Consider the following 25,494-nt stretch of genomic DNA (forward strand, 5'->3'; position numbering starts at 1 on the left):
GATACCCAAGAAATAAAAGCCAAGTTCCCTTCTGTGATTGGCTCCACCGACAGCAGAGCTAGCTCTTTGGGCAAGTCGGTATTTTTCTTTCTCCCAAACCCTTTGTGGCCACACGGTAATGTGCATGGCTGGCTCTATGGCACCCAAGGCCACATTTTATTTGAGAAGTGGCACCACGCAGAGGAGGGAGCAAAGAGGCCCCCGTTGCTTCAGGTGGTTAGATACCCAAGAAATAAAAGCCAAGTTCCCTTCTGTGATTGGCTCCACCGACAGCAGAGCTAGCTCTTTGGGCAAGTCGGTATTTTTCTTTCTCCCAAACCCTTTGTGGCCACACTGTAATGTGCATGGCTGGCTCTATGGCACCCAAGGCCACATTTTATTTTTGGCCACAACGGGGGAAACAGGAATTCGGAACAGAGTGAAATAAGCCTCCAGATGCCTTTTCAGAGCAATTATGTCAGGAGTCTATAAATCAACGATCCAAGCTCCTGGTTTCTGGAGCAACGTGGGGAAAGGGAGCAGAGCCACATCTGGCTTCTGTGTTACGTCCCTTGCTGGGTGGCCAGTACACAGACCTGGGCGTGGCTGTCCTGACTTTGGCAGGAGGGAAGGAAGGACAGCCAGCACTGTCGGGTTTCCCCTCCCTTCCCCACCAGGCTAGGCCAAGGGTACCATGGGGGTGTCTGTCGTTGTTGCAGAAAGGGTGTTTGTTGAGACAACCTTCCTTCCTAACCAGTCTTCCCCGTGTCTAAGTGAAAAGAACTAAGTGTTGGCACAGAAGCGTTAACTCATCCCGAGGACCCACTGAGCCCCGTGCTCAGTTGGAAAACAAAGACAGGAGTCCTAAAATGACATCTCCAGAGAGCTCACTATATCTAAACTAAAAATTTCTGTATGTCAAGAATGCCATAGCATCATGTTCACAAGCTTAACTGTAAATAGTACCAAATAAAAATTATATACGTAGAGATAGAAAGAGAGAGGGGAAAGAATTAAGCAAATGTGATAAAAGGTCAACATTTGAGGACTTTGGGTATTCTTGAACTCATCTTGCAACCTTTCTGTTAGTATGGAATTACTTCAAGAGAAGAAAAGTTTTTAAAAAGGTCAAATATTGCTATAAACAAAAAGGAGAGACGTATACTAAAATGGGAAAACGTCTGTAACATTTATGATAGTGAATTAAATCCTTAATATATGAATCATAAGAAAAAGACTAATAGCACAGTAGAAAAGTTCATTGCACAGGTAAGTTACAAAGAAGACATTTAAGTTGCCAACTGTGTGTGTGTGTGTAGTCAAATCTATTATCAATAAGAAAAATGTAAAGTTTTGAAAAACTTTGATAAAAGCTGTGATAAAACTTTGCCTAATTAATTGCCTTTCTCAAAATTAAACTACCACAAAACTCCAAAGTTAGAGGATATGTGATTAAACGGACACTGCAGTGCTGATTGGTCCAGTAACCTGGTTACGATTTGGCAACAGAAAAGGTTTTGAAAGATGTTCAGTCCCTTTGACCCAGCATTTTATTTTTTTTACTTCATAGAATTTATCCTGAGGAAATAATCAGAGAGGTGTCACATTATGTACACTGTGGTTCATTATAACATTATTTATGATAATAGTATATTAAAAGCCTAACACGGGTTTGATGGGTCACTAAGTAGCTGTGAACAGAATCCCATTTTATTTTATTTTATTTTATTTTATTTTATTTTATTTTATTTTATTTTATTTTATTTTATTTTATTTTATTTTATTTGGCACGAGCCCGTGTCCCCTGCATCGGCAGGCGGACTCCCAACCACTGCGCCACCAGGGAAGCCCCCAGAATCCCATTTTAGAAGAGCATTTTCGATGGGAAATGCTAACAACACGCAAGCGGCTAACATTCATTATCTTTGAGTGGCATCGTTATCTGGCTGTGAGCAACCTCTGGCCTCGTGAGGAGATATTCTCCATAGGTTGTGGAACAACAGCACAATTGTGGTTCTATCTCTGAAGGAAGGAAGGAAGGAAGTGGTCATAAGGAGGGGTCGAAAAGCCTCAGGAACACTAGGAGGGCCACCTTTGAAAATGACATGGGCTTTACAATAAAACACCGAGCTTCCCCAACTTAGATGATTTGTTTGACTCTGAAAAACCTATACATTAGGATAGTCCCAAAACACACAAAAAACCTTTCTCCAGGGTGCCGTTTTTCTCTACACCCAACCTTCAATGTACCCATGCCCGACTTTATGAAAATGTGATTTACAAATGTTCGAATCTGAGGTGCGACCTAATCTTCCAAGTGGAGGGAGAATTTCTCACTTTCTCCTTTAACTGACAAGGAAGTCAACCTCTAGAGACATTAGGTGGCTTGCTTTGTTATTATCTTGAATACGTAATACACTGCTTCTACAAATAATGAGAAAAATATAAAACCCGCAACGGGAAACTGGACACTATATATGAACAAGCAAGTAAGTTACGGATGAAGAAAAAAAAATATAAGTGGCCAACAGACATGCAAAACAATTTCAACCTCAGGCATAGTGAGAAATGTAAATTTCATCATGTTTAACAAATCAGGACAAGGGGCTTTGATACAAAGCATCTAAATCGGATTCTTCTATATTGTTCAGAGTAGGGCATGTGCCCCCATCTACTGCCTTTTCTGTGGCCTCCAACCTCCCACCTATACAGGATGTTGGGAAGGGTAAAGAAACCTCCCCGTCATGACCTCCTACCACCAACGACAAATTTGTTTTTTTCCCTTTTTGAAAAAAGGAATGAAAATGGGTCATTTGTAGAGACATGGATGGACCTAGAGCCTGTCATACAGGGTGAAGTAAGTCAGAAAGAGAAAAACAAAATACCGCATATTAACGCATATATGTGGAATCTACAAAAATGGTACAGATGAACCAATTTGCAGGGCAGGAATAGAGACGCAGATGTAGAAAATGGACGTGTGGACACAGGGAGGGCCGGGGGTGGCGGAATGAATTGGGAGATTAGGACTGACATATGTACACTACAGTGTGTAAAACAGATAGCTAGTGGGAACCTGCTGTATAGCACAGGGAGATCAGCTCGGTGCTCTGTGGTGATCTAGATGGGTGGGCCGGTGGGAGGGGAGGGGAGGAAGATCCAAGAGGGAGGGGATATATGTATACATACAGTTGATTCGCTTCGCTGTTACAGCAGAAACTAACACAACATTGTAAAGGAACTATACCGCCATTTAAAAAAATGAAGAAACACACACACACACACACACACACACACACACACACACATACACACACACAAAACAAGCATGCAAACAACCTGAGGATCACACAGTGAAAACACTGGGACACCTACAGAACACTCCGGTCCTTCCCATCCTGCAGACACTCCTCCCCTGGCCCCTGGGACACACTGAATATAATGCCTTGAGCGAGAAAAAGGAGAAGGCAAAGGTAGCGGTCGGGAAGTTAGATGAAGAAGCAGGTCACAGAGAAGAGGCGCAGGTCACACTGCTGAGTGAGGTCTATGTTATTCACATGGCAGGTTCATCACAGGGGTGACTTGATGTCACATCCTAACTCCCTAGAACCACGTCAGGGCCAATGTAATAGAGCCCTGTTTCTGCCTCTTCAGGAACATTTAGAGGGGTCTGAGTTCTTAGTTCCCTTTTCAGTCAAGGCTAAAAGCCTCTCACTTGGGTATTTAAAATTTTAAGTAGTCATATCTTAGAACAAACTCCCCTATGCAACGAATCATGATTTTATGCAAAGTGGAGCTCATTATAATGACATAAATGTTAGCAGAGTCCCCCAAAGATTCCCTAGGAAGCCGTGCTTAATCCCCGACCAATAAAATATGGTATCAAGGCACTTCCTTCCTTTCCTCTAAGAATCAGTATTTTCGGTGAGTGATTTCATACAATCCTAATGTCAAATTAGGTTAAGGTAGAGCAACGAGAACATTTTAGCAGGACTTGACTCCACTGCAGTGGATATTAAATAGCCCCAGAAAATAAACCATTCTCCATTTGAGTTAATGCAAAATACAGAAATTTCATAAGTGGCTGAAGGCGTTTTTTTATCTGCAAATGCTTGTCTGCTCGGTTTTGGCAAAACACATTCCATGTTCTTACTCCTGTTCATTTAAAAATTGGTTTTCTTTTCATAAAGGTTAATTGATTTCCTGTATTGCATAACAGTAATAGTACCCATTATGTGTTTCAAAAAGAAAATATGCATATTTGCATGTTATGTGTTTCAAAAAGAAAATATGCATATTTGCCCTTTAAGTTATGCTTTTAAAGCAAGCACTTAGTTCTGATGACTTACAGCTTTATTATGGTCTTCTTTTAGGTTTCTTAAAATAAACATGCAGCTTGAGACCATAGGAAAAGACAGAGGGAAAAGGACACTGTTTTATTTCATCCACAAACAAGGGAGTCTAAAGCAATGATTTTCTCAGCTGAGCCCATTAACATAGACTGAGCATATGCGTGTGTGGAGTAGATTTCTTTTGAAAATAGAATTGCTGTTAGTTTCTATGCTATGAAGCAAATGCTGGGAAGCAAAAGCATCCTCTTGCACGGGGCGGGGCAGCTGGTTCCAGCCCAGCCCGCAGGGAAAGCATCCCGCATCCGCAGATGGGCTGAAAGCTGGCTTAATCCAGAACCTTCTTAGAGTGAGCCTGGATTTCTAGCTCTGTCCTGGAGATGAGCGGATTTGGCCTGGGGATTCTGCTCAACAATAAGACTATCCTGACTCCTAGAATAAGAGTCAGCAAACTACAGTCCTCCGGCCAAAGTTGGCCTGCTGCCTGTTTTGTAAATAAAATTTTATTGAGATACAGCCAGGCCTATTTGTTTATGTATCGTCCATGGCTTTCCATGCTACAATGGTCAAGTTGGCAGTGACACAGAAATGGGGGAAGGTGTGTTTTGGTTCCTGTTACTGAGAAATAAGATGGGAAGATGAGATGGGATTCCGAGGCTATCCTACAGGTGTGAATCATTCCATTTTGTTCAGGTGCTCTATCTTTTTGCTGCACCAGGAACGCGAGTATCAATGGGTAGAGAGACAGGGCAGTGATTCTGGGAGATGTAAGGTTATGGTCATTACGTAAGGCTTGTAAACTTGCAGAAGGCTGAGGCCTATGGGTACCTGCCCTGCTGCCATAGTAACCAAACGACAGTCCTAGGCTTGGGGTTGGGCTGGAAGGTGTGGTTATAAACCGAGAGCACACGGTTGATTCTAGTCAGAAGACGTATTTTGACTGGCCCATGAATCCTTGATATTTTTATATGTTAATTGCTTGCATTTAGAAATGGGGATATTTGGGGGAATTCCCTGGCAGTCCAGTGGCTAGGACTCCGTGCATTCACTGCAGAGGGCACGGGTCGATCCCTAGTCAGGGAACTAAGATCCTGCATGCCGTGCAGCACGGCCAAAACAATCCAAAAAGAAAACCAAATAGAAATGGGGATATTTCATTCCAAATCTGGCTTCCACCTTCTCTTGAAAATTTGAAATCTCTGGACACACTGGGTTCCCTCCCTGCTTGTTGCCTGGTTCTCCTGTTTGGTTCGTTTTTCCTGACAGCCAGCTGTTTTGGGCATGGGCATTGTTATCTATCTGGCCACTGGGGCCTGTGAGTTTGTAACCCCAGCTCTGTGCGTTGAACAGAGAATCTGTGCTATTGCAACCTTCTGTTCCTCAGGGGGCATTCTGTCTCTCCTCTGTCCCTTGCTTTCTAGCTCACTTTAGCTTACGTGCTCTCATCATATTCCATTCTGACTCTGCTGCTGAATATTCCATCAAGAAGATGCCTGAACTCAGTAGTCACTGAGTACATAGAGCCATTTCTTATACTGATCTGAATGAATGTGGCAGGTAGAAGTATTGGGTGTGAGAGGGTAACCTTGGGAAGGCTGAAAACTAGGATTTCACTGTGAATTATCATTTCCTCCCATCATGTTTCTGGTGATGGTGCATCTCAAGGCTTCTGCAAAAGCTGGAAGCACATTTGTTGGGATATAGTCACAGGATATATTTGCATATTTTTCCCCCCTTCTCCACAGAAATCTTTAGTAAAAGGCGAAAGATTTGTACGAGCTGAAAAGAAACCAGAGTATGGATATATTTGCATTTAATAACACTCATTGGCTGGGAAATAACTGTTGCTAAGACTCTTAGGTTGGTCTTTTAGGAAGCCTATATTTCTGTTTGGGTGGAACAAAAATGGAAACACACAAAGTAAAGAAAATAAAACAGATACCTGTCATACTGTTGGGAGTCATGGGTTAGTAATCATTCTGGACCCTTTTTTTCACTGACATCTCCTATAGAGAAAAAGACAAGAAAAATACCATGGGTTATAACCTGCATGTCCCATAAGGTTTTGTTCCAAACAACATCATATGCATTAATTAGCTGGAGGTGATTTGTTACTTTCAACTCAGGGAAAGTGAAGCAGAGGTGGGCTGCGTGATACATATAAGTTTACAAGACCTTTTAATTTTCATCTCAGGGTTCCTCCTACAAACATGCCTTTATAATAATATTTTATTCAAGGTCACATGTCTATTTTCCATCTCAAGTTTTTTAAGAAAGCACCAGCCGAGTGACTTGCTGTTTCTCCCAAGAGCGGCTGAGATGCGTTTGCATCCTCAATCCAGATCCTTGCCTCTCCAAGTGTGGTCTGTGGATTAGCAGCCTCAGCGTCACTGGGAACTTGCTAGAAATAGAAAATTTGGGTCCTATGTCAAACCTGCTCCATCAAATCTGCACTTGAACGAGATGCAACTGCAGATAACTGATGTACACTTTGAAGTCTTAAGACACACTGCTCTGGAGAATGGAATCCATATTCACATCTTATGTGTGACTTTTCCTTGGTCAGTGCTGAGTCCCTTCTCCTCATCACTGTATCAGTGAGATCCGAGAGCGTCAGACAGACTTGGCCTCGTACGGGGATGGGGATGGAGACTCGGTGGGGGTCAGAGACCAGAGGCACCGACGGAGGGCACAGCGTTGAAGGACACACACAGATGATGAACCAGATGGCTGCTGAACGTCGGTCAGAGTCCTTCGGCATACTGCTGGGGACAGATCAGGACGAGGTTTCTTTTTCCAGAAGGGTTTCTGTGTCCAGCAGTAGATAGTGCAGCACGGTGGCTCTGGCCTTGTACTGGAGCCCTAGGCATGGGTTTGAGGGCCAGTGCTGTCATGTACTCACCGTGGGATCGTGATTTTTTTCACTTGCAAAATGAGGAAGATAATACTTGCTTTACCTGCTTCACATGGCTGATGATTCTGAGGTGTGAAGAGGATGTGAATGAAAGTGCTGGGTAAACACAAGCCATTGGATGAGGGAGGGAACATCCTGATGCTGATAACTGATCGGAGAAGAGGAAGCATGCAGATTGTGTTTACAATATGGGTTTATATACGCGCCCATTCCCTCTCTGTCTCCACATCGAATCCTGCAGCACTGAATTCATACCTTGATGGTCACACCTGGGTCATCACATGTGGTCACCACATGTTTCCAAGTCTGCCTTTCCCACTAGACAGTAACCTCGTTGTGGCAGGGACCATGTCTTGGTCATTTTTATATCTTCCACATGAGCAGAGTATCCGATACAAAATAGGCACTCAAGAAATATATGCAGGGCTTCCCTGGTGGCGCAGTGGATAAGAACCTGCCCGCCAATGCAGGGGACACGGGTTCGAGCCCTGGTCCGGGAAGATCCCACATGCCACGGAGCAACTAAGCCCATGCGCCACGACTACCGAGCCTGCGCTCTAGAGCTCGCGAGCCACAACTACTGAGCCCACGAGCCACAACTACTGAAGCCCGTGCATGTAGAGCCTGTGCTCTGCAACAAGAGAAGCCACCGCAATGAGAAGCCCACACACTGCAACGAAGACCCAAAAATGTAGCCAAAAATAAATTTAAAAAACATTAAAAAAGAAATATATGCTCTGAATAAGTGAATAAAATAAAATGAAAGCAAGTTGATACGGCATGGTATGAGATTGCTGAACTGGCATCTGGTAGAAGAGATGAGGATTAATTACTAGGAAAATGCGTTCTTGCTACTGATGAACATTTCAAGGGTCACCAGCCACAAGCCCTCTGTTCTGTCCCCTTCAACCGTGCAGCTGGGTTGTGAGCGAGAGAATCAGGTTCTGAGACCCCCTAAAGGCAGAGTGCGGATCACACCTGTAGTACTGACTGTCTAGACCTCTCGTTCTTAGAAACTGAGCTGCCATTAACTCCCCTCCCATCCTGTGGACACAGCCTCGTCCTCCTGGGATGCTGCTCCTGAATATTCTGGAGCAGACAAGGAACTTGGCTCCGGCTGGGCCGACCACAGTGCTCCACCTTTGGCAAAGTGGGCCAAGACCTGGGAGGGGCTAACATGATGCTTTTTGGGGGATGTTTGGAGAGAGGAGGAAAGAGAGGGAGGGAGAGGGGTAGGTTACGTATTCCAGCTCTGGTGGCAGAATTTCTCAGAAACTAAAACTCTCAAACTGTCTGACGCCATGCCTTTTAGCCACATGGCCAAAGCCAGTCTGAAGGTGAGACAGAGGATGCACCTGACATTCACGGAGAACTTGGGGTGACAAGAGAATGCTGTGGCCTCAGAGCCCTGCTTTCAGCACTCCCTGAGGCCCAGCTGTGTCCCTGCGGCCCCCTCGACCCTTCCTGAGCAAGATGGTACCCACGTCCGCAGAAGCCAGGTCCAGGCAGGTTTCTGCCCCTTGCAACCAGAGGAATCCTGACTGACAATACCGATATTCAAACACAGCATGAATACAAATGTGGCAAAAGCATTTCATGTCCTTTATATCCTAGTTATGTTCTTGCTATACCAACACTTAAAAAAATATCTGTTTTCAAATTTTCAATTGAACAGGCATCAGAACTGCAGAAAGTATTGTGTGTGAAGCAGAAAGTATCCAGAAAGAGGAAAAACAACTCATTAAGGCTTAAAACATATTGTTACCACCACGAAATTTAGTACTGATTTTGTTATTTAGTACTGTTTTCCTTCTACTGTAGAAAAGTACTAAAGTACTATCGATAGTACTTTAGTATCACTACACTATACTAAACTGTTACCATTACTATAGTGTTAATAGTATATTCCTGTCCCTATTCCGGTGGCACTTTAGTATTAGTACACTATAGTAAACTGTTACCATTACTATGGTGTTAGTAGTATATTCCCATTCCTATAGCACTTTAGTATTAGTACACTATACTAAACTGTTACCATTACTATGGCATTAATAGTATATTCCCATTCCTATTCCTATAGCACTTTAGTATTACTACACTAAACTGTTACCATTACTATGGCCTTAATAGTATATTCCCATTCCTATAGCACTTTAGTATTAGTACACTATACTAAACTGTTACCATTACTATGGTGTTAATAGTATATTCCCATTCCTATAGCATTTTAGTATTAGTACACTCTACTAAACTGTTACCATTACTATAGAGTTAATAGTATATTCCCATTCCCATTCCTATAGCATTTTAGTATTAGTACACTAAACTAAACTGTTACCATTACTATAGCATTAATAGTATATTCCCATTCCCATTCCTATAGCACTTTAGTATTAGTACACTATACTAAACTGTTACCATTATTATGGTATTAATAGTATATTCCCATTCCTATTCCTATAGCACTTTAGTATTACTACACTATACTAAACTGTTACCATTACTATGGCATTAATAGTATATTCCCATTCCTATAGCATTTGAATATTAGTACACTATACTAAACTGTTACCATTGCTATAGCGTTAATGGTATATTCCCATTCCTATTCCTATAGCACTTTAGTATTAGTACACTATACTAAACTGTTACCATTACTATGGCATCAATAGTATATTCCCATTCCTATTCCTATAGCACGTTAGTATTACTACACTATACTTAACTGTTACCATTACTATAGCGTTAATAGTATATTCCTGTTGCTATTCCTATAGCACTTTAGTATTACTACACTCTACTAAACTGTTAATATTCCTATAGCATTAATATACATTTCTGTTCCTATTCCCACTCCTATAGTGTTAATTGTGCATTTCGGTTCCTATTCCTACAGGACTCTAGTATTTCATATTATTTAGTGCTATTTTCCTGCAACGAGCTCTCGAGTTTTAAACTGTAGTTAAACGCTCTGAGTGGACAGGCATCCCGGGGCTGCTTCGGGGTTGCCCGGTACACAGGGCGGGTGTCAGCCAGTGCTCTGTGCGGAGGAGGGAAGCACAGGAGGTCCCCTCTGGAGCCACCGAGGGGGTCACAATGTCAAAGGAGGAAACAAAGTCCAAACAGCTTAAAAAGAAAGCGGAGTGTTCTACCTGTGGGGAAAGGAAAGCGAGCACAGGGCTTCCCCTCTGGGTGGGAGAGTGGGACGGCAGCGAGGAGGTCGGAGGTGATGTGAGCAGCACTGACTGCAGCGCTGTCCCTGACCTGGGGGCGACTCACAGCCTGCAGGTCATCGTTACAACAGGCCTGCTGCTCCCGGGCAGAGAAGAGCCTCCAGTGAGACCCAGTAAGGGTCTGCATCCTGGCCCCTCAGAGCTGAGCGTCCTTTAACAGCTGCAGCATTTCAGCACCAACTGAGGGGAGAGTGGTCTTCAGCGTAGTCCCTAGGAAAGTGCTGCTACACCGAGAACATTCCTTTCACACGATATTCGTTTATGTGGCTGGTTAGCCTAGAGGCCTTGATTGAGGGCCTACACCGTTTAGGTGCTGTCCCAGGCTTTGTCCGAAGACAACAGTTGGGCCCGTCCACATGGGGCTTCTAATCTGCCAGAGGGAGAGAATCATGCTAAAACAGTGCAATGTGTGGACAGGTTTCACCTGAAGTGTCTCTTCAGTGCAGACTGGGCCACGAGGGAAGGAGAGGTCATTTCTACTTGGGGCAATCTGGGAAGGCTTCTAGGTGGAGGTGACCCTGTATCCGAAGGCTCTTCTTTGTAATAGGCCTCTCCCCAGCGAAGGACTTAGTGCTTTATTCTCCTCCTTGTGCCCCTGAGGCCCACTGATTACTCTGCAAGAAATGAGCCTTGTGTAGAAAAACTAAGAAATGCCCTCAAATTATGCAGGGTCTTGGGAGGTTTGCTATGGAATTTGGACTTTGTCCCATGGAAAATGGGGAGCCATGGAAGGTCCTTCAGGGAGTGCCCTGATTTGAGAGGATAACTCTGCCTTGGTGCAGAGGGGGACTCCTCAGGATGCTGCCCTATCAGCGTGGGATCGTTGCTACTTTCCTGTCTTAGTGTTCAAGGTCACAAAGTTAGACTAGGGCCAGAGAGAACCCCACCCACCTTGTCAAAGGCGCTGGCCCTGACCGCATGCCCTTTTGTCCCCTTGTGTTTTCTTTTTCTCTGTAGAAAACACAACACTGAAGGGATAACTGTGAAAATTCCCCCTTGGAAAATCTTTCCACGTAGACCTAGTGAGTCACTGCTTACATAGTCTGCACATAATTAAAATGAAACATGCATCACTATAATGGAAAAGAATATGAAAAAGAATGTAGATATATGTATAACTGAATCACGTTGCTGTACAGCAGAAGTTAACACAACACTGTAAATCAACTCTACTTCAATTTAAAAATGAAACATGCATCCCCCGCACGGCTCTACATCTACCTTTTCCGAGGAGGGCGTTTGTGGTCCTCATTTGCTTCTCCCTGGCTCTCAGAGCGTCTGAATGGTGAGCTATACTGGGGTCATCAGTTACATCTTCAGCAGGTGCTTCCCGGGCGGCCCCAGGAAGCCAAGAGGGGGCTGTGTGGGGTGGGCAGGGGTCACATTCACAGGCAACTCTCTTGGTTCTGTTTACAAGGTCAGATGCTCCAGCCTCTGGCTATTACGGGCTCCAGGCTGAGACCACTAATACTGGGTGGACTCTCAGAGGTGGACAGAACACCGTCTCACTTGGCATTGACACACGTGGACACCACGGGCTTCCTACATAGACCTCATGTCAGAGGTCGTGGAGAGATGGGTTGAGGGCCAAGCTACACCCTCCACTTGGGATGGGTCTTGAAGTTGTGTTTACGTGGCAAGTGCTGTTTTGATTAGGTCTGTGGGACGCTGGGCACTGCGTGGGGTTTGTGGGATGGGGCTGGAGTCCTCGTCCCCCACCCCCCGCCCACACTTTGGCTTTGCCACCACTTTGCCTGGGTTCAGGCAAGTAGCTGTGCCCTCGGAGGGGCTGCCCTCACCTGGGAGGGCAGTGGGGTCATGAAGCTCTCTCTCTCCCTCTTGGAGTGTCTGCTTCTCTCCCTTCCCCCCATCACAGCTTTGTCCCTGATGCTTGGGAATTGTTGGTAAGAACAAGTTCAGTCCCAGGGTATGGAAGACAGACCCTGGGCTGAGAGTCATTCGGATGCTTTTGGGTCTCAGGTCAGCAGCTTGCACATCTTGGTTGGGTCTCTTCACGCTCTGAGCCGCCCTTGTGAAGTGAAATCACAATCTCCCACCCTTCAGGTTATGACGAGGCCCAGGGAATTTGAGAATGCTCTGTAAATGTAAAAATGGACACCGACCTACAGTACTGGAAGAGGTCTTCATTATTTTAGTCACTATTATTACACCCGGTCATCTCCTGGCCAATCCCAGTCATCCCTAAGGTGTGGGCAACTGGAGCTATTATCTGGCCACTAGGGGCGCCCTGAAGTGGTTTAAAAGACATAACAGCACAGAAGCCCACCTCCGTAGACCCTCAGATAAGATGGAGGTGGAAATGCTCCTCTCTCCTCTGCCATTCTCCTCCTCCCAGTCTGAATTTTACCTTTTGTGAATTTTTTTTCCTCTTCAAGTTCATTTAAATTTGTTACGGGGAGCAAGGAAGGCTGGGTACGCAGATGAATTTGTATCCAATTCTACAGCATTCCAAATGCAGCCCCAGTTGTCCTTCCCTGAGGTCTTTGCATTTTAAGAGTAAATCTAGGATCCAGCGAAGTGAATATATAATGGTTGAATTTCTGATGATGGTAATAACTTAGGCACTTCTCACATAGAAGAGAACAGAGGCCAGGGGTATTCAAATCATACAACATTGTGATCCACCTTTTTCCACTTGGTAAAACTAACCCTATTTGGCAGTGTAGTATCAAAAATTCAGTACGAGAAAAAAATTTACAAAGCCAGCCCAGTTAGACTACGGATCGGGCTGATTAAAATGGAACATAAGACTGTGAGTTACTTAATAAAGATGTGGGAAAATAGTCATAGCTCTGCCCTGTGATATGGCCCAGGTGTTCGTCCCAGTGGATCACCTGTTAGAGCACGGGGCAGGGTGACAACCTCTCCGCTGGGCATGGTGGGAGCCTAGAGCCCCACATCAGAGACATCAGTAAACTCTGGGCGGCAAAGCTATAATTTCCTTTTCAGATTTTCGGCCATCACTCTAAGTGTTTTGCCTTTAGTAGAGAGAGAACACAGCCAGGCTCTGTGGTTGAAACTGAGCTTAATTTGCTGTGGCTGATTTTTTTTTTTTTCTCGGTAAAATGATGTTAATTCAAGTTCAACGATCCCACTCTGTGGCTCATTTCTACTCTTCCTTTTAACCTCTGTCCATGCCAAATCACTGCCTCCTTCTCACCCTCTTCCCTTCTCTTTCTCCTTCTCTTTCCTGGGCAAAGTCACCATGGCTTGGAAGGAGCACGGGCCCTGACATTTGTCAACAGAATGACACAGGGGAGGTCGAGAGTCACGTCCCAAGTGGGTAAGGTCATCCACCTCAAAGGGAATGGATGGATGAAATAGAACAGATGTGCTTGGCACCTGGTGGTATTCTTGCATCCTCACGTGCAAGGGGCTGGGGCCACAGCCTGAGAAAATTCTGTTTCTGCTTTGAAGACTAGGTCAGCAGTGCTAGGAGTGGGGTTCTTGGGGTCAGAGTGGGCTTTCAAACAAACACACAAGTCCCCTGTGAATCTAAAACTCTCTGCTACATCTAATTTAGTGTCACGATGAGTGAAACTTGGAACCATTTCTAGCCACATAACGCAGTGATAGAAAAGTCAAGAAGGAACCAGCCGGGAAAAGTTGTATGAGGCCACCTCTGAAAGCCTCAACTCGCCGCCTGCTACGTTTATAACACACTTTCCTCCTAGCTACCTTTCTCTAGAGGTGGGCCATCATCTCCGAATGCTTCTAAGAAGAAAGACTCTTAAGAGGAAGCAGATGGGTAGTTTGAGAGAATCGCCCGACGCAACAGGAGAAACAACCTCAACAGATGTCTTGTTGGCCAAAGCAAGCGGTTAAAACTGCCTCTGCTGACACCTGGTGGACAGGAGTGCAGCATCCCTGCACCAAAGACAACAACGGGCATGTGTGTTGAGGGGCCTGGGATGCATCCGTCATAATGCCTGAGGAACAAGGGTACCACGCAGAACCACCAGATGCCAGAGCAGTTAGGTGACTCACCAGGACACGGGTAGGGACAACGACACACGCGTGGGAAAATAAAACGGTAACACCGAAGCGAACGATGTAATATTGATTTCTTAAAAGAGTTTGATGGCAAGTGAGGCAACAACAAACAAGAACCCACTCCATGCCCTTTGCCCTCGACAGCCTCCTAAGAAACGATTCTACTGCTTGACCCCTGACCATCTCCAGCCCAGGGCGACGGCAGTGCCCAGATGGAGCTTGGGTTCTGTTGCCTCTGGAATCTGCCCTGAGCTCCTTGCAGATTTTTAACCCTGGGATAGAAAGAATATTCTTCCAGAGGAGACATTATGAAGACTGCTTTGTCCCCCAAATCCCTTAAAGATGCAAATAAAATTCTCCTAATAAATATAGTTATAATTGTTCACTACTTCTTAAATGCCAAATGTAGCGGAAGGAGAGCGTCTGCACTGAGAGTATCTACAGAAATAGACTTCATAAACGTTGTACAATCTCCATTTTCCCCTTCGGTGGGTTCTCATTTAATGCTGCCTGGTGAAGGCTGAATATTTTGACGAAGTCAACGGTTTCCTGCAAGCACAGTGCACGCACAGCTTAGATTTTGTCTTTCAACAATGTGTTTTAAAGGTGATTTTCAGGAATGCATCAGAGCAATTATCAGTTCAAATTTGTAAGAATTAATCCATTATATTTAAGTCACGAAGAAAGGTGATTTTTTTTTTTTTAATTACAGGAACCTTGGTTAAGGGTTGAGTCAGGGAATTGGGGTGAATAGATCTACCTAGGAAAGTAAGAGAGAAAAGAAGCCCTTAAAAGACTCATGGAGTTACACTTTTCTTTTTTTTTAATTTATGAATTTAAAAACTTTTATATTGGAGTACAGTTGATTAACAATGTGGTGTTAGTTTTGGGTATATAGCAAAGTGATTCAGTTATGCATATACATGTATCTATTCTTTTTCAAAATTCTATTCCCATTTAGGTTAGAGGTTTCTTTTTTTCCTCCTGACTTTTAAGTTAAATTTCAAATATGAATTCTCTTAGATGTGCCACCAGAAAGTGTACAGTCAAAATATACCCCCTTCCATGGTCAGTGATTCTAGGGCACAGAGGTTCTCAATTTTCCTGGCACCGCTACTGTTTCAGAAACTGCTTCACAGTGACCCCAGGTAAAAGGAACAAATGTTCTGTTTATTAAGTAAATAGTTCCAAACAGCCTAATAGTAGTATTTGCATGGCGTCTGACAGCTGTGCCTGTGTTTCCCTCAAAAATTAGACATTCCATTGTGTTCCTCTGGGTTTGCTGTGGCACTCCCAGGGTGCCTTGGTACAGAGTTTGGGGACCGTCGTGGCTGTAACAGCTTTGGGAATCAGTGAAAAGTTCAAGGGTGTGGTTACCTGATCACTTTTTAGTCTTCACTCTCTGTGAACCCAGGGCTACATAATTTGACCTTTCAGTTTCATATTGACCTTTCAGTGGGTCAGCCTGGCATAAGCTGTGGAGGAGAGAACAGAGAATGAAATCTCGGCTGGATTTAAGCTCATTGTGGGCATAAACAAGATTTGACCATCATTCAATAGAGTTTCTGGAGCCCCTATCACATGGTGAAGTTGTGATGAAGTCTCTAAAAAGTAAAGGAACACAGCCCTTGCCTTGTCTTAGGAGGGGGATGCAATAAGCTGCATTATCACTGGGAATTGCAAGAACGCCAAAGGCAGCCGAGAAAGTGGCTGGATGCTAAGTTCTTAGGTGAGAATCTGACGAATGAGCATGTTACACACGCCGGAATTCTTGTAAGAGGATCTCAATAAATCTATAAATGGCGGGTCGCCTGCTTTTCTATCCTGTTCTGTTTCTGACTTATGTGTAGCAAGGAAGCTACATATAAACTAAACTAGTGGTTCTCAAAGTTTGGCAAACACCTGGAGGGCTCCTCACACAGATGGCCGGGGCTCTGCCCCCAGAGTTTCTGATTTAGCCAGTCTAGGGGTGGTGGTGTCGGATAAGGGTGTCTGGGAGTCTGCATGTCTAAGTTCCTGGGTGATTGGACTGTACTTTCCAGGAATCACATGTTGGGAGCCACCAGCCTACATTATTTGGGAACAAGTCAGAGGCACTGGGGCACCATCTTGGTGGGCTACACTTGACGCTGGGCAGGTATCCCCACCTCTCCACTCAGGACCAGCCCAGTCAACCTGGTCTAGAAGAGGGGCTGATCCAGGCCCCCAGCTCTGTGACTAGACAGTTTCCTTCTCTGAAGACCCCCTTGCATTTCAAGTGTGCATTCTTGAATTTGAGACACTCGAGTCCTGTAGTAACAGAGTGACAGCGAGACCCGATGAGGTGAAGGAGTCTTGCACCTTCGAAGAGGCTGGCTTTGCACTCTGCTTTCTTGTAAGGGTGGGGCACGACCATGGAGGCTGCAGGAAAAGCAGTTCTTAATCTCAAGGGAGGGGTTCACAGCAGAATCAGCTGAGAAGCCTTGCTCACCATCTCTGGGGCTGGGCCCTGGAATGTGTACCTAGAAAAGGCTTCCCAGCTGATTCTGTTGAGAACTTCTGCTCATGAGAGAAGCACTGGAGTATAAGCTGAATGTGGAGATGGGTCACCCTACTGTCACTCTCTTACCCCTGAAGCCACACACGCTCATTGGTTCAGAGTCACTGGACACACTACGTCCTGTTTGACTGCCGCAGGCCTGCAGAGAACTCTCTTTCCCTCCCTCTGGCCATGCTTCCTTGGCGGGTAGCAAGATCATGGCCAGTGTGTTTGATCCGAAGCACATTGCTAATTAAAAGCCACTACCTACGCACTGAGGAACCCGCTATAGCACCAACACATCAATGGCACAGAAGCACCTGGACTTCTGCACTCAAGCCATCCTCACCCTCCGCTCCTGCCCCATGACTTATTTCCTCCAGTGTGGTCCCAGCTCAGCAGCATCAGCTGGGGACTCAGAGATGCAGACGCTCAGGCCCTACCCCAGACCCACTGAATCAGAACCTCTGAGAGGGAGGTCCAGCAGGCTGTGCTTCAACAAGGCCTCCAGGTGATGATTCTGGTGCAGCTGGGGTTCAAAACCCCCTGCCCATTGCCACAGATCAAAAGGTGTTCACAAGGTAGGCACTGCTCTGTGCCCTCTCCCACCAGCTCGCCTAGTGATCACCCCAGAACATTCGCTAGGTAATGAAGCCGGGGGAGCCCTACTTCCTGCTGTCAGAGAGAATCAACACTCGCTCGGTGAGCCGCCTCTGAGAGGTTGCCAAAGCTGCGTCTAAATCATCTCTCGTTTCTTCTGGGTTGTATTTTCCATATTCACACTTCAGCTCCCCCTGAATCCTCTCCAAGATTTTTACATTCCTTTCAGCTCAGGAAGCCAAAATGAAGATGCCATGTTTCAACCAGGGTCTGTTTCCTGCTGGGGGGAGGGGTATTTCTGCAGGATTCTTAAATGCCCGACTCCCAGCATCATGATTATTTTCCAAACAATAGAAGGAGATTGCTGATTCATGTTTGGCTCACGGCTGGCTCCAGGCATCTTTTTTTTTTCTTGCTGTACTTGTGCGGATGCAACACAATAATGTTCTATTCATCCCTCTGAGTTAGAAATGCCAACAGCTCAGCTATGCAACCGGAGGGTCCCGCCTCCCCTTTGGCTTATTTAAAGGCTTCCCACAAATAACACATTTTGAAATATTATATGGCGTGATCACTCTGAGCCATTTGGCTTTGGCACAGACCGTCAGACCTTATCTTTTTATTAGCTGCTCCTTGCACAATGCCTGGCACACTGGAACTAGGATTCTTAAAAAATGCCTGTTGGGTGAATCACATACCCACTTCCTGAGATTCAAACCTGATCCTTCTATTCTGCCCTGATATAGTACAACCCACCCTCTGTCAGGGGCAGGGCGGAATCCGGCTATCACATTCAGGCTCACGTTTGCATCCAGTCAAAGAATGGGCTTGATCTCTTCAAGGTCTGATGGTCCAGGGGGGCTCCATCCAGCCCCTGGTCCCGTTTGCACACTGTCTGCACGGCCACTTCTGGTCCTGCCATAGCAGTGGGGCTCTGGTTGTCTCTCAGCACAGCTTTGCCAATAGCAGTCGAGGCCAGCTGTGGGTTTTTGTTTCCCAGCTGCAAAGTCAAACTGGTGGGACTGCTTAGCTCCTAAAACTCTATTGGTCACCCTGAGCCACACACCCAAATCACCTGGGTGGCTTTGCAAAGTCCCAGCACCCAGGCTGCATCCCAACCCGATTAGTGTTTCATAACTGAGGCCTGAGTTTTGTCAAGCTGCCTGGGACATTCGGATGTGCAGGCGAGGCTGAGAACCACGGCCCTAAAGTGGCATCATTAAAATGATGGAGACGGACAGCTCACTGAGGACCATTTTCCCCCTCCAGGAGCTCAAGAGCATACATACCCTGTTAGGCTAAGAAGGGGAGCACCCCCTTCTACTAATCTGCCCATTTCTCTTCTCACAATCCTTTTTTTTTTTTTAATTTATTTATTTATTTTATATTTTTATTTTTGGCTGTGTTGGGCCTTCGTTTCTGTGCGAGGGCTTTCTCCAGTTGCGGCGAGCGGGGGCCACTCTTCATCGCGGTGCGCGGGCCTCTCACTGTCGCGGCCTCTCTTGTTGCGGAGCACAGGCTCCAGACGCGCAGGCTCAGTAGTTGTGGCTCACGGGCCTAGTTGCTCCGCAGCATGTGGGATCTTCCCGGACCAGGGCTCGAACCCGTGTCCCCTGCATTGGCAGGCGGATTGTTAACCACTGCGCCACCAGGGAAGCCCCTAGCAATCCTTTTTTTAAAATTTATTTATTTGTTATTTTATTTTATTTTATTTTTTAAACCATTTAAAAAGATTGGAGTATAGCTGACTTACAATGTTGTGTTCGTTTCAGGTGTACAGCAAAGTGATTCAGTTATACATATACACATATCCACTCTTTTTTAGATTCTTCTCCCGTATAGGTCATTAGAGAGTATTGAGCAGAGTTCCCTGTGCTCTACAGCAGGTCCTTGTTGTTTGTCTATTTTATATACAGTGTGTCTGTCTGCCCACAGTCTTGACATGTGCTCACCCAAGCACAGAGGGTCTGGTTGAACTGAGGTCAGGAGGTTACCCAGAGTCCTGGCTTCAACATTCTCACTAGGGAATCCCTAAGATGTGAGCAATGATGTGACATAGGAAGATCCTTGGGGACTGCTCTGTCTCCAGAGAATTCCCAAGGAGGGCACAGACACTGTGTCATTAATCACCAGGCTGTTTGGAGGAACAGACACGTCCAGTTGTTTCTGCTAATTGACGAAACAGAGGGTTAGAGGGACAGAGAAGCTCTTCCCTCCGGCTGCTGAGAGAAGGAATCAGAATGTTAACCCAGATCTAGTGCTCTAAATCGCCGAGCCATCCCATCTGCCAGATGCGTGTCCCTCAGCTGGGTTCCTCGTTGGGCACAAAGATGATTCAGCCCTGCTCCTTCCCCTCTGGGAAGCACCGCCTGGTAGAGATGACGGAGCACTCACAAACAATTCTCCTTGGAGGAGGTTGTATCCGGTGCTCTATCAGAAGCGCAGAGGACCATACAAGTGAGTGGGAGGGAAAGAGTAACTAAGAAAACCTGACTCTACAAAACACAGATGCTCTGCAAATCCTCACTCCATCCTGCACAGGGTCGTGTGATCTTCCAGGTCCAGATCCAGTTGTGTACGGACGGTCTTTCAGAATGGGGTTTGTCCGAAGTGTAGGTGTTTGGGCTGAAATCATCCTGACAATGCAATCTGGATGCCTGGGCAGGATATCTCCAACAGCTTGTTGTATTTACTTATTTATTTTCTTTTTAGGCCGGGCTGAGTGGTTTGAGGGATCTTAGTTCCCCGACCAGGGATAGAACCCGTGCCCCCTGCGTTGGGAGCGGAGTCTTAACCACTGGACCGCCAGGGAAGTCCCATCCATCAGCTTGTTTTAATATCATTTGAACACATGTTCTAAAAGAGGAAGATAGTATGACCCTTACAGAGATGTTATGAGGATTAAATGAGTTCATACAAGAAAAGTGCTTCTGTTGTGCAGGAGAGAAGAGCTGTCAGGTGAAGCTGTGTTCTCCTTGCGGAGTAGCTGAGGTGGAGAGGCAGGTGGGGAAGAGGGTGGAGGGCTCCCCAAGTGTCCTCGTTGTCTGCTGAGAACTTGGCTTACTTCATGCAGGTTGTAACTTATAAAAAGGGCGCAGTATTAGACATACATTTGTCAGGGTTTAATTTTTTTAAATAAAATAATTGATAACATTAGGAAAGCCCAGAATTTATATCCTCTGTGTGATACTGTGTAAAAGAGATTTGTTAAGAGGATAACTCACTTCTCTGGGGACAGCAGCATTTATAAAATGGACTCTTGTAAGCAGTGCTGCAGCAATTGATGGCTACCAGTTGAATGGTCTCTGTTGGGAGTTCAACTGATGCTTTCTCAGCGAGAGAACATTGAAGTCAATATTTTTCACAACATCTACTCTCCCTCAAAAAACATATTTTTTGGTCCCCAAATGATTTTTACAGTTATGAGATGGAACACTTCAGTTGAACCATCGCTAGAGTCATTGTTTACTGTAAACAAGACGCACTATCCTGTTTTCTTATATGAAAAGGAAAGATAGTGGGCCTTAATCATCAACCTGTATTGTTGGTTTTAACTGCGAAAACGAATTGTGTGATTTTCAGGAAAAATAAATTCGTGTGATTTGAAAACAAAGATTTCCAGAGAAAGGGTAATCAGCCAGTTTCTAAAACATCCAAGAAATAATGCAGATCCTACATGAAATGCATGAATGTCTTCCTGGAGCTACGTCTTCTCATTTCCAAGGCAGGAGCCAACTAGACCAAACATGGTGCTTGGCTTTATAGTAAAATCTACAACAAATCTAAAGAGTTTCTAGTTGTGTGTTCAATGAAACTGAGTAGTGAAGAAAGACGATAATGGTACTTACGTTAACATGTTACTGTGTTAAGTCACCATATATCCTGCACGTGTGTATATGGTTCCATTAAAAAGTAGGATAATAATAATGATAAAAATAAAGGCAATAACTGTAACAGCATCTAACATGTATTGAGTGTTTGCCATTCTGCTAAGTGTCCTCCATATACTACCTCCTTTATTACTCTCAACAACCTGTGATGTAGGGGATCTAAACTTAAGAGATGTGACGCCCTTGGGACTTCCCTGGTGGCGCAGTGGTTAAGAATCCACCTGCCAATGCAGGGGACACGGGTTCGGGTCCTGGTCCGGGAAGATCCCACATGCTGTGGAGCAGCTAAGCCCGTGCGCCACGACTACTGAGCCTGTGCTTAGGAGTCTGTGAGTAGCAGCTACTGAGCCCGTGCACCACAACTACTGAAGCCCGCGTGCCTAGAGCCCATGCTCCACAACAAGAGAAGCCACTGCAATGAGAAGCCCACACACCGCAACGAAGAGTAGCCCCCGCTCGCTGCAACTAGAGAAAGCCCACGTGCAGCAATGAAGACCCAACGCAGCCAAAAATAAACAAACAAACAAACAAACTAACTAACAAATAAATAAATTTAAAGAGATGTGATGCCCTTGCCCAAGGTTGTAAAGATTGTTAAAAGGGAGGGCCAGGAATTGAACCCAGGTCCTGTGGATCCAGACATTTTGCTCTAAACTACTATACTTGACTGCCCCTTGCAAGAATAAAGGTTACCTGCGTTTGCGATGCCTTTTTACATGGGTCATTTCACTCAATGCCCACAGCTTCATTTTATTATCTCTTTTACAAATGGGGACACTGAAGCTCAGATGTTAAATGTCTAAAGATAAACCCTGCTGTATGCGAAAACTGAGACTCAAAGTTCTGCTTCCTGACCTCTAAGCCAAGTGTGTTCTTGAAGACTCTGAGCTTAAATCTTTTCTGAATGGAAGGTCCTGACGGCTAATTGTCCATGTCACTATCTGTGAAGGCAAAATCTGAGCAACAGTTGCACCTACGGGATATTTAAAAAAAACATGAAATTCCTAGCTCAGAATATCAGGTCGATGAAATTTTAGCATACAGAACACACAGTTTGATCAGCTCAACCCACATTATTTGAAAAGTTCACTCCTAATGAGTCTGAAGTTCCCTCACATGCCCAGCCCAGGATGAGTGAGACACCTATTACCTAAGTGACAGGCAAACATTTCTTGTTAGATATGAGACATTTTCTGAGTTCAATCAAGGTGACATGGTTGTTCATAAAATTAGTAGTTCTGTTAATAATCACTGCTCCATTTGATGGAGGATATTATTCCCATGATTTCGTGGTTGAGTTGATGAGAATAAGCATTATCAATGTACCAACTGGGTAGGAGTGTGTGAAAATGAACTGACCCTCACGTGCTACCAGGCTCACTCTCATATTAATGCTGCCAGAAAAGTTTCTAAAGGGTTTACCAATGAACATCCCCTTAATAAAGGAGAGGTGATTTTCTTGAAAAGCCAAGAGATATCTGGAATTTCGGGACATCAGCAGTTGTTTGAAGGAAAGGCGGAATTGTATAATGGATAAAGCTGGCTGACTGCAACTTACAAAACCACAGACTTTTCAACCTCCAAACTGAGTGCCAGTTTGTTACCTGTCACTCCCCAGCTCCAAATCCACCCTTCTATTCTCTGCTGTGTGGTTCTGAGGCAAACTCTTTCCCACAGTGCCTGGCCAGAGGGTGTTCTACTTGATTCCATCAACAGGAAGCACTAGAGGGAGACTGGAAGGTGAGAAGAGAGAGGGCCCTTCCCTCTCTTCTTCATGCCCCTGGGAGCCCCCGCCAGCAGTAGCTGTGGGCTGCAGCCACTGGTCTCTTTTAGCATTTCCAGGAGCAGTCTTTGCATCCTGAAGAGGTTCTAGCAGCAGCTGGTTGGAGCCCTTTCTTAGTACTTTGAGTGCCAACTCCACAGGACTGCTCCTCTGAGCATGTGTGAGAAGTTATAACCCCTGAGCTAAAGGATAGTAGAATGGAAGACTGCAAAGGATTGAATTTTTTAAAAAACATTTTTTTGCATAAAAATAACACCAGTTCACATGGAAATGTTTGTGAACACAGATAGTATAAAGGAGAAAAAAAGTCAAAACCTGTCCTAGATTTACCACTGATATTTTCACATACTCTTTCTGGTCTCTTTCCCCCCCCACCCCCCAGCCCTGCCCCATACTTCTACATATTAAAAAAAAAAGATTATTTTTAATCAACACTTGGTCTCTAGAATTTTCACATGACAGCATGAGGAACTCAACTCTAAGAGGGGTGTGACCTTGCTTCATCACAAGGACAACTTGTCTCTTCCATTTTGGGATTGGATCTCTCTGGCAAGGGTTGCTCACCTCGGACCCAGAAACTAGACAATGGCCATGACTACAGGCTCCCATCTCTGCTATGTCTGTTATGCCTTCTCAGTTGTGATCATAAAGTAAATAAGAAATCTGTGTACATTTAGGAGGAATGCTTAGTATATTATGAGCTGGCTCCTGGGGTGAGTCTATGAAAAATGTTGAAGAAATATGGAACACAGTAGTCTGCTCTGTATGGACTGGAATGTTTGGCTAAGAGATGGCACAAATGTGGTACTAATTACCCTGGTCTGCCATACATATTTAGTATTTTGCTACTTCTACATTCATTCACGCATTCATTTATTCACTCATTCATTCACAACTATTACCAGAGTATGTACCAAGAGCAAAGGCAAAGCACTGTGCTAGTTGCTGGAGTCATGAATAAGATACAACTGCTGCCCTTTCTCACAAAATTCATAGCCAGAAGAACCAAACTCTGGGAAGAAGGAGTTAAAATACCAAGCACTTTTCCTGATTAATAAAACATCTTATTATTACATGCATTTGTTCTTCGCTCTCTCACAGGTACACTTGTCACCAACTCCTTGTGCCCCTTGAGAAATTTTCAAATATGATATTTTCTCAGATAAATTTAGTGTAGAATAACTGCCTGTTGATCCAATGTTTCAGTCTCCATCTACCTTAAAATTATTTATCAAGTAGAAAATATGACCGTTATGAATCTTTATGCTCCAAGGAACATAGTATAGTAACATATGTAATTAAAATGAAGAAAGTTCAAGGCAAAATAAATGGAAAGACAATAGTAGTTGAAGATTTTAACATACCTTGCATCCCTTGAAAGATTAAGTGGATATAAAATAATAAAGAATATCAGAATAATATTATTAATAATGTTAATCTAGAATTATATACCAAATTTCATACCTAAAAACCCATAATAATTATAGAATAACAGAGTAAAAACTGAATAATTATAAAACACGACCAATGTTAGGTGATAAAGAAACTTCCCAAGAGTAGAAATAAGCAGAAATACTAGAGACAAAATAATAATCTTCCTACAATATAATCAACTTAGAAAATTAAAAAGGTAAAAGAAAGAAAAGTAGGCACATACAAAAAGAAAAAGTGCAATTACTTGGAAATCAAGAAAACTCTTTCCTAAACAACTCATCAAGAGGATATATATGCACCCAATTGCAATATACATGCACCCAACATTGGGCCACCTAAATATACAAAGCAAATATTAACAGACCCGAAGGGGAAAATAGACACCAATACAACAATAGTAGGGTCTTCAGTACCTCACTTTCATCAATGGATAAATCATCCTGGCTGAAAATCAATAAGAAAATAGCAGACTTGATTAATGCTATAGACCAAATGAACCTAACAGATATATACAGAATATTTCAACTGATATAAGCAGAATACACACTATTCTCACTTGCCCAAAGAACATTCTCCAGGAGAGGTCACATGTTGGGCCACAAAACAAGTCAACAAATTTAAGAAGACTGAAATCATATCAGGTATATTTTCTGACAACAATGCTATGAAACTAGAAATCAATAACAGGAAGAAAAATGGAAAATTCACCAATATGTGGAAATTAAACAAAACACTTCTGAACAACTAATGATCAAAGAAGAAATCAAAGGGAAATCAAAA

General features: G+C 44.3%; 1 protein-coding gene and 1 non-coding gene across 18 annotated transcripts in view; both read right to left on the reverse strand.

Annotated features, from left to right (window-relative positions):
- The window catches only part of LOC102991401 (thyroid hormone receptor beta), a 383,492-nt gene that overhangs the window by 100,092 nt on the left and 257,906 nt on the right, over positions 1 to 25,494 (reverse strand). For 16 of the 17 annotated variants that reach the window (XM_028490314.2, XM_028490312.2, XM_055079940.1 and 13 more), the window contains one exon: positions 6,271 to 6,334. In XM_028490314.2, coding sequence (XP_028346115.1) covers positions 6,271 to 6,292 — 22 coding nt within the window. In that variant the 5' untranslated portion in view covers positions 6,293 to 6,334. Of the gene's footprint in view, positions 1 to 6,270; positions 6,335 to 15,866; positions 15,951 to 25,494 lie in introns of those variants that run through there. The other variant, XM_028490318.2, reaches the window with a different exon arrangement.
- Positions 6,014 to 6,127, reverse strand: LOC112061990 (U5 spliceosomal RNA). The gene has a single exon (XR_002890484.1). It is a non-coding gene; the product is annotated as a U5 spliceosomal RNA (small nuclear RNA).

Source organism: Physeter macrocephalus, chromosome 1 (assembly GCF_002837175.3).
Source record: "Physeter macrocephalus isolate SW-GA chromosome 1, ASM283717v5, whole genome shotgun sequence".
In the NCBI taxonomy this organism is placed as follows: domain Eukaryota; kingdom Metazoa; phylum Chordata; class Mammalia; order Artiodactyla; family Physeteridae; genus Physeter; species Physeter macrocephalus.